Source organism: Thamnophis elegans, chromosome 1 (assembly GCF_009769535.1).
Source record: "Thamnophis elegans isolate rThaEle1 chromosome 1, rThaEle1.pri, whole genome shotgun sequence".
Taxonomy (NCBI): Eukaryota; Metazoa; Chordata; class Lepidosauria; order Squamata; family Colubridae; genus Thamnophis; species Thamnophis elegans.
Window position 1 is genome coordinate 16749999 of NC_045541.1, and position 20153 is coordinate 16770151.

General features: G+C 35.6%; 1 protein-coding gene across 1 annotated transcript; it reads left to right on the forward strand.

Moving 5' to 3' along the window:
• Positions 1 to 2067: 2067 nt before the first annotated feature.
• ZSWIM2 (zinc finger SWIM-type containing 2) lies at positions 2068 to 16471 on the forward strand. The gene is given in 15 exon segments (XM_032226757.1): positions 2068 to 2351; positions 6242 to 6318; positions 7114 to 7154; positions 7376 to 7510; positions 7513 to 7588; positions 9027 to 9278; positions 10386 to 10470; positions 12122 to 12234; positions 13431 to 13584; positions 15982 to 16005; positions 16007 to 16221; positions 16223 to 16266; positions 16269 to 16334; positions 16337 to 16419; positions 16421 to 16471. Coding segments are annotated over 15 exon segments (1560 nt in total). The 5' UTR covers positions 2068 to 2207.
• Positions 16472 to 20153: the final 3682 nt, after the last annotated feature.

Consider the following 20153-nt stretch of genomic DNA (forward strand, 5'->3'; position numbering starts at 1 on the left):
ATTGTTGGAGTCTTAACTACTAGATTCCATGAAATTGGGAAGGAAGTTGAAAACTTAAACAGGATGCAGAAGTGAAATCTATTTTCACTTGCCCCTCTCCTACTTTCTTTTTCTGTTGCAATTAAGAGTGGCAGTCATGTATAGGTCACAACAGAGAGATTCTGAACACAGCGGAGCTGGGACTGGATCATATCCAGGCAAAGCAATTCAACCCTTGGCATCTTTCTTATAGCCACAAGTGCTGTTAACTGATGCTCCCTAGCAAGCCATGTTGAAGGAAGCTTCCCTTCAAAATAAAAGCAGGTTTTATAAATATATGAAGTGGAAACATTGATAATGGTCTGAGTCTATAATAAATGTTATTGATTAACTGAGCTGATAAGACTTCATTACTTCCAAATTACTGAGAAAAATTTAAAATGCATTTTTCCTTTGTCTCTTTTATGCAGCAGGATACACTTTTAAACAAAGCTGCAACATCCTTCCTATCTGTCGTTTGTCTATCATCTATCTATATCTATCAAATCTATCAATCTATATCTATCTATCATCTATCTAATTGGTATCTCTATCTATCATCTATAATCAATATCTAGAATTGATATCTAAAATTGATACTATCATCACCATCAATCTATCTATCTATCATGATATCAATCTATCATCTATCACTGATCCCTCCATTGTCTCTCTCTCTCTCTCTCATCGATATCTATCATTTATCATCAATATCTAGAATTGTTAACATCAATACCTATCATCCATCCATCCATCCATCCATCCACCATCCATCCATCATTGAGATCTATCATCTATCGGTATCCTCCATCCATCCATTACCTACCTACCTACCTATCATTGATATCATTGGTATCATCCATCCATCATCTATATATCTATCTATCTATCTATCTATCTATCTATCTATCTATCTATCTATCATCCATCATCTATCTATCATATCATCTATCTAATTGATATCTATCAAATATCTAGAATTGCTATCTAACATCAATACCTATCATTAATATCTATCTATCTATCATTTATATCGATCAACTATCTATTGGTATCATCCATCCATTATCTATATCTATATCTATCTATCATCTATCTATCTATCTATATATCTATCATCTATCTATCTATCTATATTATCTATCTATCATCTATATCTATCTATCTATCTATATCTATCTATCTATCTATATATCTATCTATCTAATTGATATCTATCATCTATCATTAATATCTAGAATTGCTATCTAACATCAATACCTATCATTAATATTATCATGATATCTATCTATCATTGATATTTATCATCTATCTATTGGTACATCCATCCATTATCTATCTATCATCTATCTATCTATCTATCTATCATCATCATCTATCATCTATCTATCTAATTGATATCTATTATCTATCATTAATATCTAGAATTGCTATCTAACATCAATACCTATCATTAATATCTATCTATCATCATTGATATCTATCATCTATCTATCTATCGATATCATCCATCCATCCATATATCTATATCTATCTATCTATATATCTATCTATCTATCATCTATCTATCTATCTATCTATCTATCTATCTATCTACCTACCTACCTACCTACCTACCTACCTACCTACCTACCTACCTACCTACCTATCATTGATATCTACATTCTATCTATCATTGATATCATCCATCCATTATCTATCCATCCATCCATCCATCCATATCCATCCATTTATCACTGATATCCTATCTATACATCCATCCATCTGTCTATCATGTGTCTATCTCTTTACCTATCTACCTAGCGATATATCTCTACCTCTGGACGGAGAAAACAGGTAGAACAATAGATCGAGGGGGACAGAAGGGAAGATAATGAGCACAGATATACTGTAGCATCTTTCAACGAATCAGAACTCAAGGACAAAGCGCAAACGTAGGAAAGAGGCTGGAGAAGCGTGAGAGAAACCCCATTACGGCTCTCCTTCCGTCACCTTCAGTCCACGCCCGGCCGGCCGTCTCCATGGAAACCCCCGCGCGCTTCTCAGCGACCGTTCTTCCTCCGGTCGCGTGAGGCCTTCCTCGCGCGGGTTGCCCCTCTTCCTCGGAGCGGCGCTTCATTCGCCAGGCGGCTCCTCTTCGGAAGGAGACGGTTTTGGTTTTAGGGGCGGCGGCAGCAGCTGTAGCGTTCATGTCGCGAAGGCGCGTTTCCGCCAGCCCGGAGCTGAGCTGGCGACAGGATCAGGCGCTGGGCACCACCATGCGTATCGTGCGGGAGCTGGGCCCCACCGCTTTCATCCTGCAGGAGGAAGACCGGAGGGCGGCGGAGCTCAGGGTAGAAGAGGGGAGAGGGAGGCGGAGGGCAAAGACATGGATGGGACCCTCATCCCCGTTGACGCAGCTCGGGAAGGCGCAGAGGACTCGCGTGGGTGTGGATGCCAGATGAAGTATTGGGCTTTGCATTCTTTTCAAGAGACCAGAATTTATCTCTTGCAAAGCCAACCCTCCAACCCTCTTTTAGTTTCCCAACTAATTTTAAAACTTAGTGGCATCACTAACACACAAACTCCCAGATTTGGGATGTTTTAACTGTGGGTGGAGAATACCTCTGAGCATGCCTTTTGCTCACGGTAGAGTTAATATCTTAGTTCAACATGTTCCCTTCCCTTAGAAATGCCTTGAGGCCTTGAAAGTGAAGGAAACACTGCCCAAACACTGCACCTCATTATTATTATATTATTATTATTATTATTATTATTATTATTATTATTATTATTGTACAATTGTATCACAGCGGCCAGTTGTTTCGCCGGATTTGGCATTGATTACTAGTCGGGCCCCACCCAGGGGCCTAGGACGTCGTAACGTATTTTCGTAATATGCGTGCAGATCCAAGCAGTGCGGCTTTTTGCATTTGACTGAAGGTGATTTTGTCAATTTTTAACTGTTTTAAATGTAATTCCAGTGCTTTTGGAATAGCACCCAGTGTGCCAATTACCACTGGAATTACCACTGCTGGTTTGTGCCATAGTCGTTGAATTTCGATTTTTAAGTCCTGGTATCTTGCGATTTTTTCATGTTCCTTCTCGGTGACCCTGCTATCACCTGGTATTGCGATGTCTATGATTGTGACCTTATTTTTCTCAACCAGTGTGATGTGGTGTATGCGCCAGTATTTTGTCGGTTTGTATACGGAAATCCACAAGATCTTGACCATCTGATTTTCGGTGACTTTTTCAGGCTGATGTTCCCACCAGTTTGTTGCTGTTTTAATATTATAATTTTTGCACAAATTCCAATGGATCATTTGTGCTACTGAATTGTGCCGCAATTTATAATCAGTCTGCGTGATTTTTTTACAGCAGCTGAGTATGTGATCAACAGTTTCATCAGCTTCTTTGCAAAGTCTGCATTTGGCATCATCAGAGGATTTTTCGATTTTGGCCTTGATGGCATTTGTGCGGATAGCTTGTTCTTGCGCAGCCAGGATTAGTGACTCTGTTTCTTTCTTTAATGTACCTGTTGTTAACCATAACCAAGTTTGTTCCCTGTCCACTTTATCTTTATTTTTTCCAGAAATTGACCATGCAGTGCTTTGTTCTGCCAACTCTCCATTGATTTTATCACATCTTTTCTGTCTTGTTTTGTCTGTTGGGCCTTCAGTAGATTTGTTCTTTACTTCGATTAATAGATGTTCTTGACTTTTTCTTCTTCTTCTTATATTATTATTATTATTATTGCCTTTAACATTGTCAGTGTATGTTCATAGTCATTGTCAAATTACGTTCATAGTCATGCAGGAAGTTCATAAGCCAAGTGAAATAGTGATTATATGCTCACTTTCGTTGATTTAGGGGTGGATTATCTAGTATTGCTATTAGAAAAGGGAGATACTCTTCTTACAACCACAATGGAGCCCAAAATTTCTGTTGATAAGTGAAAAAAAATTGTTAAATGAGTTTGTCCCAACTTATGAACTTTCTTGCCACAGTGAATTACCGCAGTTCATTAAGTGCAATAACTCTGTTATACCAATTGTTGAGTGAATCTGGCTTCCCCATTGACTTTTTGTCAGAAAGTTCACACATGACCTTGGGACACTGCAACCATCATAAATATGACCCAATTGCCAAGTTTCTGAGGTTTTAATCACGTGTGTGAGAACCCTGCAAGGGGGATGCTGCAACGGTTGCAAGTGTGAAAAAAAGGCATGTCACTTTTTCAGTGCCGTAACTTTGAATGGCCACTAAATGAACTGTTATAAGCGGAGGACTGCCTGTATAAACCTATGGCCAATTCTGTTTGCACTAGCAATACTACTGATTTGATCTGTTTTTTTGTTCTGAAGATAAAAAATTTCCTGCATACTTATGCAGAAAGTTCATAAACCATGTGAAATACTGATTATATGCTCCCTTATGTTGATTTAGGGGTGGATTATAGCAGCATTGCTATTAGAGAAGGGATATTATAAACCTATGGCCAAGAAATACTGCTGATTTTACCTTGATTTGATTAAAACTAAAATAAGTTATCCTAAATATAAAACTAATTGATTACTGATGTGCAATTACTGCTGTTGTCTTTCATGTCATGAGCCACTTACTTTTCTCTGAAGCCCTGTCACTTGACAAGTAGCATTTGCCACTGTATAGTCATTCCACAAATCTCCTTGCTTTTAATATCCTCTCATTATCCCAGCCCAACTGATAGGCCCACAGAGATATATCTATTATCCCATTTAGTGAGAGACTGCTGCTCCATGCACAAACACACACCTGCTATTTGAATGGAAAACTCCGTATTGGACTTCTTATATTACACTTTGTAGCAAACCTGCTCATATTTTCTCTCCTGCTGCTAGTTGAGGTACCTATTGGGATCCTATCTCATTATTTTTTAAGTTCTTTTCCCCCCCTTTTTTGGTAGATATAAGCAGTTTTCTGCTGCCAGTTTTGTTTCTCCTCAGGGACAGTACTAGTTGCTCTATTCTCCATACTTGCAAGGGAAAGCTACACATCTTGTGTCATAAAACTGCAGTACAACAAACTTCTCAAATCTAGGCTTAGAGCTAATTTTAAAAGTATTAAAAATATCATTCACATTTTCTCCAATGGGCATATTCTGGTTTCCTTATTGATGAGCAGCTTCAAGTCACATTTTGAAATTCTGTAACACAGGTAGTCCTCATTTTACAACTGGTCAGATAGCGACAGTTCAAAGTTATGACAGACCTACCTGGGGGTTAGTTTGAAGTTCTGATGGTCACACTCTCCACTTTAGCCACATGACCAACTTATGCACTCAGCAGCTAAGCTATATTTATTGCCATTTGCAGTGTCCCAGGGTCTCATGACTGCATTTTACAACAGTTTTGTAAAACTGTTATTTATATTCACTGGCTTGCTTAACAATTGGGTTAACTTGACTGTCCCCAAAATGGTCATAAAATTGGATTGGTCAAATGACTGAGCTGTTTTATGACTCACAACTCAAAATCATGATGGGTAGGCTCCATTATGGTTGTTTGTCAAGGACTACCTATATGAGATTAAAAACGTACGGTGCAAAGTGCTAAATATATTCCGTACTTGCAATATGAAATTATTGAAAAGTTGAAAGAAAAAGAATAGAAATAGTCTAGTCTTCTGTATAGCATACACAGAGCAAAAGTGGGACATAATGAACAATGCTTTTCAAGTGGGAATTTGATGTATGTCACAACATTTCTAGTTTGGAGGAAAATTGTCATGCTGTGGGAGTATCTGATCAAAAAAAGCTTTTATGTTATGCTTAGTAGTTAAAACCTATGATTCATAATATGCAGTTCACACCTAGTCATTGAAGCAATGTATTCTTATAGCTTTACAGAAGTACATTTTGATATCATTAATGGACTTCAGAGGACTTTAGAGAAAAAAAAAGACTAATTGTCTTTTTCTTCTGTTTCATTGAATGATAGATTTTGATATCATATTTTGAAACTATGTGAATGTAAATAGGTTTTTCTGAGAAATAGTACATTAGAAGAGAAGTAGTTGTTACACTATTTCTAGTACTATTAATCTGTCTAGTACTATTCCAGATACACCGTATAGATAATACGGGTAAAATATATATAATTTCAGTAAATGATGTCTTTCTGCATCTTAGTTTTCATTTTTCTCCATTTTATAAATGCTGTGGTATAATTATTAAGCATTTTTTCTATTGTTTTGGTATAAGGTTTCCCTGGGGAACCCACATTCATGCAGCTGCTCAGTATTTCTGAAAGAGAAGGACCTTTGTAAACATATCTGCTGGTAAATTGTTTTTATTAAAATGTAAAATGATACAACTTTCTCATTCTATTTTTGGTGTACATTCTGCAGTGCCTCTTAATGTTATTTGGCTTTTTAAAAATAAGATATTCTGCCATTGGGGAGGGAGGAATCAAGATAAGGTAAAATAGAGAGATAAAAGGACAAAAGAAGATAGGAAAGGAGAGGATGCTGAAAGATGAGAAAAAAGGCTTGTGTATGAAAAAAGTAGAGACAAATTATAAAGTTTTCTTCTAGAAAGTTTTAGATTGATTTTTTAGTATTGGAAGACAAAATGTTCAGGGAATTCAGTCGGGTCCGAGGCATTTTTAGAAATAAAGATAATATTGAAGGTCTGGAACTTTTCAATATTCCATTTGTATTTTTCTTTAATTTAAAAAAAAGGGATATGGGGAGTATGCATGTATCAAAAAAGGAAATATCTGGTTTGGAAATCCAGTTAAATCTGTGCATAAGGAGAGCTCCTAAACATCCATCAGGGAAAATAGAAGACAGCATAATGTTTCACCAAATACAGGGTTGAATATGGGGAAGAGGGTCAATAATTCCTTTGTTTGCTATGGGTTACAGGGTACAATAAGAAATATGAATGATAGTTGTAAACAAACAAGTTTTAGTAAATGTCATACAGATGAAATACAACTTTAAGGAAGATAGGGAACTGTCTATCATTTTTGCATAACTGAGCTTATGTTATGCCTTTAAAATTGAAAAGCCAGTTGTATTTAAATCATAAAGTTACTGAATAAATTATACTTAATTTGCTTTTAATTTTAGGTTATTACTAAAAAAGTTCAAACTTCCAAGAGACCATGAATGTAGGTATAAGTTAATCTTGTCATTTTAATTTCTGTTTGGAATTCATTGCATGGAACATTTGATGTTGTATTTGCATCCCCCAGAAAACCCGTCTATATTCACCATCACTCAGATGATCATCCCGTAGCTGGGAGGGAGGGCAAGAATTTGCAACAAGCAAACGTATTGTATATTTTGGGGCTTCATTATATATATTAAAGTTATTTTTTTTCTTCAACAGATGCTTTACAGATTGGTCTGTTAGAACGAGAAATTAACTATCTGCTTCAAAGCCCACAACTTTCTCCCCAAGTAAAAGTAATTGCCCATTCTCTTAAGGAATTGAAAACAGTTGATGATGGGTATGTTAAACAAAAAATATTGATAATGAGGATATATGTCCTGTTTGCCAGGAGACGCTACTCAAAAAAATGCTTCCTGTCACTTATTGCAGGTGAGTCCCCCTTGGATTTAAATTGCTAGGAGAAAGTAACATATTTGTAATCATGCAGTTTGACTGATGTCATTTTCCTACATTTTCCTATACATTTGTAAGAAATAATGTTTGGGGGGGAGTTTTAGGAAGCATATGCTACCTCATTTGGATTCATGTCCATAATTCCACTTTACTCTAGAAGTGTTCCATGTGTTACTAGCAAAAGATTGCAGCACTCCTCAGAATGGCCTTGTTTGGCAGGCACTGCTGCTGTGAGATTGGCAACAATATCTGGAAAATCACAAGTTGATCCCTGGAGAGGCTATTTGATATTTGGACTCACAATTTTCAGGCTCACAAATACATTTACTAGTAGTATTCTTTGTCACAATTTTAGTGATATTCTCTCCTTTCAGGGTTAGATTTTCCTATGTAAATATCATCTGTGTTGGTTTTTACATTACTGTAGGATATATTTTTTTATTCTATTCAGATTGGTGGTCATCAAATTGATGCTGGCTGTGAAAGCCCTGCATCAGTATTAAAATTGTTTATTTTCGTAAGTAGATAACTAGGAAAAGTATTCCTTTTTTATTTGGAATTTAAACTTTAATCTTTTTCTACATTAAAAGCAGTCTATGATTCTTTAGTTACCAAGTACTGGTACAGAAAAATAGAAAAAAAAAACCCATATTTCAGCATTTGATAAAACTGTGTTATCTCCTCTTTGCTTTTATACAGAACTAACAGGATTTCTTAAATAAATACCTGACCAAATTTTGGTAGATCATGTTACAGATAACTAGCAGAGTTGTAGATGGAATCCCAAGTTCTATACAGGCTACTTGTGACGTCAGTCCCTTATTTTGCATTCTCTAAACTCTAGAGCCTGATATAGATTATGCCATCATTTTTTGTGGCAGATTCTATTTTTTAAATGTTTCTTTATTTTTATTAGTTACATTGTTTTGCAAAACTCCTTGAGGATTTGGGTTTTTTTAAATTGTCTTAATTTTTTTTTAATTTGGAGATTATTTTTGCATCACACAACTTTCCCATCATGGTCCTAGTATGGTTTTCTATTATTAAAATATTGTCCATTCCTTTTCTAATGGATCATCTTGAATTTCACTATTTTTAGTAAGAGTTGTATATGTGCTCACAGAAAAGTATTTACTACCCGACAATTTGGCTTTAAGAATTTGATACATAAAATTCCATGACAACAGGTGGGTTACTCCCGGATTGGCCTGGATTGGTAGTGGCAATGGCAAGAGGCTCTGTCCACCTGCCCAGACACTTCTGTGCATGCGAGCCGGTAAAAACCCACCATTGCATGACAACAAATGAAAAAAATGTAATTCTAGTGAAATTTAAATTTATTAAATAAATATTAAATGTATTTAAGTTATGTAGCATTTCAAAAAATAATTAAGTAAATTTCTTGTGTACACAGGTTTGGTTGTGGGAACAACATACATACAGTGTGTATGAAAATTTTGATTGATCATCAGCGAGATTTAGAGAAAAATTCTTTAGTAAAGTGCCCTCTATGCAGGGAAAATTTTGCACCACTGAAGCTTATCTTGGAAGAATTCAGAAACTGCAAAAAACTTGTGACTGCAGCAGAAAAACAAAGTCTTAACAAACACCTTGGAATCCCTTGCAATAATTGCAGAGTACTACCCATTGAGGGAAATTGCTACAAGTAAGCATTTAAGGCATTTAACTAGTTACACCTGAATCAATTTATTTGTAATATTTCAAGCATTTTTTCTGCAAGGAATCAAAGATGAAACCTTTGTGATTATTATGAGTAGCTATGTCAATTATTAGCTCAAATTTTCATCTAAGTTCATATATTAAATAATGCCACATCTCAAAATTGTTTCATGAAAGTTTATTGGTGAAATCTTAAGCTTATTGCCTAATGAATAAACTCTCTGGCACCCAGTACAACCAGCTCCCTAACAAAAAGATGTAACAAAACTCTACTTTATCTATGATTATGTCTTGAATCATAGGACTCAAATTTTATTCACATTAATAATATCAATTTATATAGTTGGTTAGGTGAGATTTCCATTAGGAAATATTAAAACTCAATGTGACATTTGCAACTATTTTTAAAGTTCCTTAATAGGAAATGATTAGATTCTAGTTTCTTTAAAAATATGATTGACACTAAAAATGTAAACATATTTAGCTGTACAATTAATTTTAATGTTAACTATATATTTATACAACTGCATATATACATACTGTATATCAAAATTATTTTTCCTCAATGAATCAAAAGTGCCAATTAAATCAGAAGAGAAAAAAAGACTTTTGCACCACCTAGTGTCTGCTTGAGAATGAGTTTTCCCCCCCGCAACTTTCCTCATTTCATTTGAAGAAAATATAAATCAATTTATTGATAGCATCCAAGAGCATGAAAAGCTTCTAAACTACTGTGTGCATTGCACTATTTCAGTATGTAATGCAAGATTATACACAGAGTAAGTCTTTCCATCTTAGCACAGATGTCCACAATGAGCCACAGTCATGAAAAAACGAAGCAGTTTCACCCTATTGTCATTGCATTCTGACATTTAGTGCAAGTACAGAAGACATAAAATTGGTGTCATGACATCATGAGGCAGGTTTTCACTTTCTGCTCAGTTGCCCCTCTGCAAATGCTTGTGTTTATGAACATGAAATTTTAGCTTGTTGATCTATTTTATTTTAAAGTAGAACATTTCTTTAAATCAAACAATACTGTTTTAAGGAAGGTTTGTATAAATGTTATTAATATTAATATTATTATTTCAAGGTGTACTGAATGCAGTGATTACCATCTATGCCATGGATGTTTTCAAAGCTTTTGTCATCCATCACATACTTTTTCTTTCCGAGAGGTATAGTATAAATTCCCTCCCTTAAAAAAAGCGAACCTTAATACAGCAGTTTTAAAAGCAAGCAATAGTAAAGGAAACTTAATTCTTCCTATTATGCCTTGTCTCTAAATCAAAGAATGATTTGGTTATTTTATTTGCTTGCTTTTAAAAGTGATGTATATTCTTGTACTGTACTGTAGTCTAAAAATCAAAATAAAGATGAGATTCTAAGTACTGTTTCAATCCAATAAAGATCTCTCTGGCAGTATTTATATTTGAGTTGATATGCATGTAAGATTAACTTGAAGCCTTCTTCTTTTAGCTGCTTTCCTTTTCTGAACAGAATATTGGGTTTCCTTTCAACCATGCCTTGGTTAATAGCTGTGATGCTTTTAACTTAACCAGTGGCCCACTAGCCTAGTTCTGTTGAGCAATACAACTCCTCCCAAATCCAGAGTTGAGCATCCCACTACTAGTTGTGGAGAATCATAGCCTCTGAATGAACACAATAGGGGTGAAATACAGCCTTTTAGAAACAAAATTTTCCCAATTATCCTTCCTCTCTAACCTGCTTCTTTCTCCCTAAAATGAGAGTAAATATTCTGTGGCAGTTGATGTAGCTTTTTACAATTCTCTGGGAAAAGCAAGGTATTTATCGTGTAGAAATGGAGCTTCTCAAGTCTGTGTAGTAAATGCCTCCCTATCTGCTTCTTTGGAAGTAAGGTTGAGAAGAAAGTGTTACTATGTTTGATCTCTCCCTCATGGGCAGAAGATGTTAAAATCATAGATCCTAGAATATAATTCTAGCAGTTAGACTTATATACCGCTTCATAGGGCTTTCAGCCCTCTCTAAGCGGTTTACAGAGTCAGCATATTGCCCCCAACAACAATCCGGGTCCTCTAAGGATTCCTAGAACTAAAACTCTATAAAGTAGCTATTTGATCTAGTTCAAAAGATATTTTGAAATGTCTTGTGTAAATATTTAAAGATATTTTAAAAAGCAGCTGGCTTTTCATCCTGAAGGCTTCAGTTGAAGAAAGCTTTGTATAATTTATTTACTGTTTTGTTTGGGGATTTTTACCTTTGTTTAACCTGCCTATAACGTTGACAGTATTGGTATGCCCTGGTGCAGTTTTATTTGCTCATATAACCTACATAATTTTTCAACTCTTCTGTCAGGAATACTGAGACAGACCTGCTGAAGGGAAGTCTGTAACTTGCTAATATCAATCCTGGATCAGAATTATTTATACAAACTGGAATCTGCCATCCTATTTAACCTCCTCCTTTTTTCAGAGCCTGTGTTCTACTTACTAATTAGAATAAACTGTTACCCTGTGTCATCAAGTTGGTATCAACACTTAGTGATCGTACAATGTGAGATCACTCTACCTTCTCCAGGATAATCTGTCCCAACCTGACTTTTTGGGTCTTCCCGTGGTCTCTATCACCACTATGACTGAGTCCGTTCACATTATTGCTGATTTTTGTCTTCTCTTCTAAGCAAAACATACAGCAGTGATGTGTGAAATTAGTATTTATTCAGCTTTTTTTCAAATATCATTTTTATGTAAACTGAATTCATTTTTCTGCGATTTTACTGAAATGATACATGAATAATTCCCTTTAAGCAATATGTCCTGTTGCTTAGTTTCTTTATGTCTACTTCAGAAAAGGAATCAGAGATGGAAATCATTTGAACCAAAAGTGCAACTGTCAACAACAGAAGAAAATCCAAAGATTAATCCAGAAGAGAAGTTTATAGAAGAAAAAAACAAGGAACAGTAAGATGAAAAATTCAATGAAATTCATTTCAGTGTTTATTAATTAAAAAACTTAAAGGAGAGGTATGATTTAAGAAAGTAGTTATATTAATTATACATTTTAATCCATTTTATTTTAATATTTCTTGGTATTTATAAAGAAGTGTAATCTATTCCCAGTGGGCTTCCATAGTGCCAGTGAAACAAATATTCCTGTATTAAACTGACATTATTAGTAACTTTTTGTCATGTATGAGTCTGTGGTATTTATATGAAATCCATTCAAATCTTTCATCTTAAGATTTTATTTTTTCTAACTAAAACAATACTCAACTTACTTGCTCATCATGTTCACAAATGGTGATGGCCATTAAGTGAGATGATCAATCCCTTAACAATCCCTACTTCCTGCTCTCCTTGATGTCGTTTTTAAATGACCACTAAAGGACAATAACTGGAGTACAGGGTTTCTCAGGTGGCAGAGGCACTGGGAAGCCCAGTGCAAGTGCACAACCCCTTGCCCCAGGGCTTACACACTCTGAGACATCCTGTGCTCCACTTTCCATCCCCTAGGATCTCCACAGCCCTTGCGGCTCCTTCCCCATCCCCGAGTCCCTGAAGGCTTTCCCCTCCCCTTCAGATTCCTGTAGGACTTGGCCTCTTCCCCATCCTGTCACAATTGCATACTATGATCTCTGGAGCTCAGGAAGTTAGGGTGGGAAAGGGCACTCCATTTCAAGCCACCTGGGTTGCTGGGCCAAAGCAATTTTCAGCTGTCTGATTGCATAAGCGCCAGCTTCAAAAAAAAAATGGAGCCTTATGGGATCCAAATAATGAAGAGGCTTCCTTTCCTTTGCTAACATGAATGAAGCAAAGCAAATCTTTTGTTCCCTCCCTCCTGAGCTTTGGGGATCAATAAGATATAGGTAAGGAGGCGCATGTGGGGACCGGAGAGGTGGGAAGCAGGCCTAAGGCATGTGGGGACCCGGTGTAAGGGATGGGAGATAAATGGGGGACACTGCAACATCCTGCAATTGGTCGTAAGGGTGAATGACCACAGGAACACTGCAATGGTCATAACTTTCAGAATGGTTGCTAAGTGACCAAATAGAAGTACCTGTACTTGTACTTTGTATCTTTTTCTTTGAAATAAGATTTTAAAATCAGATAAATGCATAAACTCATATGGAATAGATGCTCTGTTACATCTCTTTCAGATTCAGCTGCATACCACAGCAGGTAATGAACTCAATACCCAATATGGTGATTAGAAAGGGCAGCCCTTTACTTGATCCAGGTTTACAGTGTAGACTCTGTTTGAAGATATTCTGCCTTGGCCAAGTCACAAGGACCTTACCATGTAATCACAAGGTAAACGGAAGATCTGTTTGAGCAGGAGCTTAGTTGTTTTTCTGAAACCCAGGTTAATTTCCGATTTTTCAAGCCATTGCAACAAAAAAAAATGAAACGATTTAACATATGTGTAATATAATGTAAAGCCTGCATGCTGCTGTGACATACCTTTTTAATTATTGTTTTGCACTGAGGCAGACTACAGCGTTAGCAAGCAGAGTCTGGTGTCTGAAACATCTTTGTGAAATCAAGAAATTCTGTTTCAATCATTAGTGGTAAAGAGTCAGTGATCTTGTCAGTGATCATAATTCCACTGAATTTTAGAACTAGAACCTCAGCCACTTCCAGAATATGAACTACTTCAGGATAAAATGGTGCCTTGTTCCCAATCAGATCACATTTATAGTTCTAAACATCCTTTGGTGTTAAGATACTTGTCACAGCTACATTGGTTTTACTAAATCCAGGTTAGACTGTAGAATGCAAGACTCTTAGTCAAGTACAGCCTCAACCATGTAAACTAACTGGATGGGTTTGGAACAGTCACTCTCTCATCCCAACCTACATCAGAGTAGCTGTGGCATAAAATGGATGATCTCCCCCAAAGGCTCCTCCAGGTCAGGTATGAAAATCACTAGTCTCTGCAGATATGGTTGTACAATGTTCAATGTTTTTTGAAGATTAGTCTAAATATTAGCTTAAGTTTCTCTTTTTCCTGCATTGTTATTCTTCCTATGTATCCAGTTTGGTCACTCCTCTTTCTTTCTTTCCTCCTAAGTGTGGGTTCCTTTTCCTATCACCATCTTCTCGTTTCCTGCTACTTGGCTATAAGGAGGAAGGGAAATATGCATTTCTATGCTATTGCATTTTATGTAGGAGAAAAAAATGGTTGGGCTATGTGAAGGAGGCTCAGTTGCTTCTGTAAATAGGTTACCTTATTTTAAAAGGCATTTTTAATTCATTAATGTATGCTTATTTTGTTCTATTTGTGCTGTTTGGTGAAGTGGGGGGGGGGAGGCACTGATACTGTACATGGAAGGATATACTGTAAATTTGCACATACCCATATTTTTCGGAGTATAGATGCACCAAGATTTTGAAGAGGCAAATTAAAAAAAAAAGTTTTTGCACTCTGCAGACCTCCCAAAACGGCCCATTTTTCACGTAAACAGGCCTGTTTTTTGGTCAAAAAAAAGGCATACATAACCTTTAGGAGACTTATATAGAGTGCTCCTGGGGGTTGGGGGGGGGACAAAATTGAGCAAAACCCGCGCCCATTTTTTCACTCATTTCTGCCCTCTCCAGGCCCCAGGAGCACTCTAGAAGCCTCCTAAAGTTATGCATGGCTATTTTGGTGAAGGGGCTGGTTTCGGGAGGCAAAAAATGAGTATTCAGTTTATAAGATGCAGATTTTTTAGCCTCTTTTGAGGGAAAAAAGTGCGGTAAATACCTTGGATAGTTCCAGACACTGGCAGCTCTTACATTGACAAGATAGGGAAACCGTTCTACCCACCCCACTAGATCCAACAAAAGGGGCATACTCCAGGTCTTTGCAAGAGACCAAGAAACCATTTGCAAGATGGACAGCAAGTAAATAAAATAAATATTTATTGTGGTAAATCAGCTACTTCACTTTCCTAGACTCTGTTAATAACCTTGGCTATTGCCTGTGTGGCTACCCTTAACTTGAGCAAGATTCACTACTAGGTATTTTTTCAGTTAATTATTTTCAGATATTTTTAGAATCATTAGAGTGAATAGAAGCCATTTAGATGCTTAAGTCCCATTATAGGCTTTGCATGAATCCAAATCCAAGTATCCCAGATAGCAATCTAGCCCGTTTGAACACATCCAAGGAATGGGAGCCTTTTCCCTCTCAACGGCTCTGGTTCCCCTTAGGAAGCTTCATTCAAATCTATACTTAAACTAGCTTGTTCAAATATTGTATGAAGGTATTTTGCTGAATCTGTGACCCATTGTGTTTACAGTTCTAAAGACTATTAAATAACATTACTTCAACAAGAACTAATTTTATTTAAAGCCTTCTAAATGAGCTTTTATATTCTTAGCATCCCTCATAACTCATTTTGAATGATCATTTTGAGCTTTTGAATACATAAAAATACAATTTATATTGCTTCAAAGGAAGCGACTCAGAAACTTCTTAGTTGTTTCCTAGCAATTCCAACAAACCTTAATTAACAATTGTCTTAAAATGCATGACACAGAGATAATATGGATGTTAACAGACATCAAGAGATATCTCTTCGATCATGGCATTTACTTGCCTCAAAGAACTGAATGGCAGCTCAGATGTATTATTTCATTTTCACATGTAATACTTGACTCATGCTAGATACATAAATAATGTTGGCGGAAAATTACCAAGCTTAATACATTATGTATTTTATTTAGTTCCACAGAAAATGCATTGATCGTCGGTTTTGCAGAAGAAAATGCATGTCCTATTGATGACCATGTTGTATATAATCCATTAACTTGGGAGACGGCACCAAGCAAAGACAAAGTAACTCAATTAGGGTCTCAAGCAAAGCACCTCCTTGCAAAGCAGCCTGGGCTGGATCTTTTTATACCAGGCACTGGATTGTCTATCAAACAAATAAAGCCTCACCATGTCACAGAGGTATCTCAAGTAGTTTTCAGGAAACTGGAATAAGAAAAAAAATTCTGCAGAGACTGAGCAAATTTAACATTGAATGGTTTCAGCTATCCTTGTACCAGAGATGCTGGTTCTAGCTTGCTTAACACTCAAAACCAAGACATTTGAAATTTTCTAGACATATGAAGGGTTTAGTCCTTATCCCAAAGGCTCATGCTGATACAGTTACCGAATAAAGTAGTTGGTACTGATTTAAGATTATATGCAAATTGAAAGACCGATTAAAATTGTAATGCTACATATTTTTAAAGAAAATAGATTCTATTGTAGTTGTTTGGATGTACAAGGATCCAGATGCTTTAGGTTTTTTATATAAATTTAAAAAATGTGAAAATCATTTTTATTTGGTTTGATGTTCAATAAAGTTTTACATAAAATAGTGTTATCAGCATTAAAAAAGTCTTGAAGGATTTTTTTTGGCTGCAGTAAATTCAACTTTTTCTTTTAAGACTAATATCTAAATTATATATTTGAATATATAAAAAGATCAAGACCCAACCATTTGACACTCAACTATTTGTCCCAATTCCGTTCTTAACTGATTTTAAACTCTAATTTCAGCTTAAATGGTAACTACCCATTTTTGTGGAAATATTTTTCTTGCTATCTTTGGTAACTGGTTTATTGTTTTAACTGAATAATAATGTTAATCCAAATTCTAAACTAAGTTTATACTTATTAGCATCTTCAGTGTTTGTGTCCCTTGGGAGAGAAAGAGATGATTAATAAAAAAACATTTGCTCTTTCTTGCCGATAAAAGTGGAATCCCCTACAAAGAGATAAATTGCTCTTGTAATGGCATTGTAATAAAATGTTTTATTTAATCATGAATGGTAGCTCTAGTATGAAACCAGCAAATAAATGTAATAGGAAATATTGCTTTTATAATATGAACAATAGCAAGTATAGCAAAATATAACCAAACGAATTGGATGTACAATTCCACTGGCCTACAAACTGGAACAAATGTTTTACAAAACTGCTATCCATATTAATGTATTAAAGTTGAGTTATGTAAAGTACCCAAGTATTATCCTGTTACTTCTTTCAGTTTATGTTAATAAAGAGCTATACATATTTCTGGATTGCTCAAGTGCTGTCATTACTAAATTTAGTATTTGCGATGGTTTAAAAAAAACCTCAGATATGGATGAAAATAAGAATGTTGGATTTGAAGTGATGCACTAGTAATCCATGCACATTTAACAACCATATGCTATATTCAAAGAGAGATTTTCTTTTATGGAGAAAACACCATATACATTCAGGGTGTACATACAGTCAGAACTGCAAAGTCACCATGATCATGGAACAATGTCAGAATGTGGAATAAAATAATGGGAATACTTGAACCAGGCATTCATATATGCCACTTCAGGTCTTCTAACCAAGATTATAATTAATACTGGAACATCCCTATGGATCAACAATATTTCCAACTCTCAATATAATGGGTTCACCATGCATGACTGTCAAACCTGCCACAATCCTTTAAACCTAGATTCATTATTTCCAAGCTTGTCATTCTGAAGCAGTAGCACCTCCAGGTATTATCTAGCACTGCCCAACTCACTTCTTGAAGCATGGCATTTTAGCAATTTCTGCAAGCTGCTCCTTTCAAGAGTCCCTGGTACTTGTATTCACTTGTGTGGGCCGTACAGTGAATAGCTGTAACACATTCTCCATGAGATGCAACAATCGATTTGTTTTTTAAACAATCGAGAATTACAAAGTTATTGGTAAGATTTTTTAAATTAAACTTAGTGTCTTATAAAGTGTAAGATATAGACAATCCATTGGCACTGCAGTAGTTGCAAGCCAGGAACAGCTTATTCCTGGTAGAAAAATGTAAAAACGTGAAAAGGATCAGCATTAATAAACCAGAAATACAAATTTAAAATAATAACTGCGCTGAATGATAAAGGAGGGGCAAACGTCAGATCTCTACTTGGCAGGATGAACAGGTGGGCCCAAATGCAGCAAGAGTGACCTAAATGATTTTGTAATCTTAATGGCCAATTTTGTAAATATGGAGTCTAAATTTATCTAAACATCTCTCCATATCACGTGGGGTTGGAATTGAATATTTAGCAGTTCCTCTATTAGAGAATATCTCAACTTTTAATAACATCTGTCCTAAAGGGTTTATTTCAGTGGCGACTGTTTCCATGTCTATTTCAGATTCTGTTGCAGCCATTGCTGCTCACAAAATTGGATTTCCAATACAACTATACTCTTTAAGACTACAAGCATATGTAACACATGTACTTATTTAGCAGGAAATTCCATTGAACTATAAAGAGCTTCCTTCTGAATAAGCATGCATACATAGAACTGCTCTGTGAACATGCATGCAATACAGTAAAACTGAACCGGTATGACATAGAAATACATTTTAAAAAACCCACAAAGATTCTACATATGCTGAAGAGTTACACACCAGTATTTTAATGTTAAAGAACAGTGTATCGCAATTGGGAAATGTACAATTCCTTTATGTGACAATTCTTTTTGTTATTTTCAAAATTAGTTTAAATTTCAGCCAACTAATTGATACAAAATATTAAACAATGTATTGTTTCAGAAATATTGATTAGGCATTAAGAGGAATACCACCATCAAGTTTACTAGGCATAATTCTATCACTGCTGTTTAAATATAAAATGGCAAAAACATTTTTGTTTGAAAATTATTTAATATTTCAAAACGCTTAAAATGTCTGGTGCTATTTCAGTGCATGTGTCATCTATAAAGGGAAAAGCACTTCTTTTCTGAAAGTGACTTCCAAAAATATTTTAATATACATTATATTTAAGTCATTATTATATATCCTAGATACCCAGAGAGGCATTTGTGCTTAGATTAAATTTGAAATATCTTAGTCTTACCCTTTTATGCACACTCTACTAAGAACCAATAATGTGAACAATTAAAGTGGTAAAAAAAGATTTTTCTGGACAAAATAAATGTTAAAAAGTTATGATATTCATGTAGTTACTTCTAAATTATATTAAAGAACTAACAAATATCTTTACAATCCCCAAGGCATGTCATACCTTTTGAGCGCCCCTAATGTTTGCAAATTTAAAGTTTAAAAAATTGGCATGGCCTAATTATCAAGCTGCAGATGAGACAGTAAAATGTTTGAATGTAAGTATTTCTTAAAGCCTTTGGATGTATACCATTGTAGGATTCAATGCAAGAACAGGATAACAAATGAGTTTATCATCTCTATACAGCCATTAATATTGGCTCCATTTATTTCCAAACTGAAGAAAATGTCCATCTTGTCTCACGTATATTCTGTAAGCACATACATATTTTCATTAAAATCCACCACTGCAGACTAATAGCAATAGCAGTAGACTTATATACCGCTTCATAGGGCTTTCCGCCCTCTCTAAGCGGTTTACAGAGAGTCAGCATATTGCCCCCAACAATCTGGGTCCTCATTTTACCCACCTCGGAAGGATGGAAGGGCTGAGTCAACCCTGAGCCGGTGAGATTTGAACCGCTGAACTGCTGATCTAGCAGTAGCCTGCAGTGCTGCATTTAACCACTGCGCCACCTCGGCTCTTATGGTATGCGTATCACACTAGTCCAGTAAAAGTAACCCAAATCCTCAGGGTATTTCTTTCCCATCAGTTCAAACATTATGGCCTGCAAATAAATAGAATTCAAATCTCATAAGTTGAGACAAACCAACTATAATATTTTATTCAAAATCCATCATTTCTGTATCATTGTGCCTTTCAAAGTTTCATTTTTTCTTTACATTTTTTTAAAGAAAAGCAAACCCAAAACATAGGTAGTTGTGTGGTTCCACACTATAACCTTTCAATAAATGTTGTGTCATTCAGAAACTACTCCATTTTTCTTCCAACAAATCTTGGATTTGATTAAAATG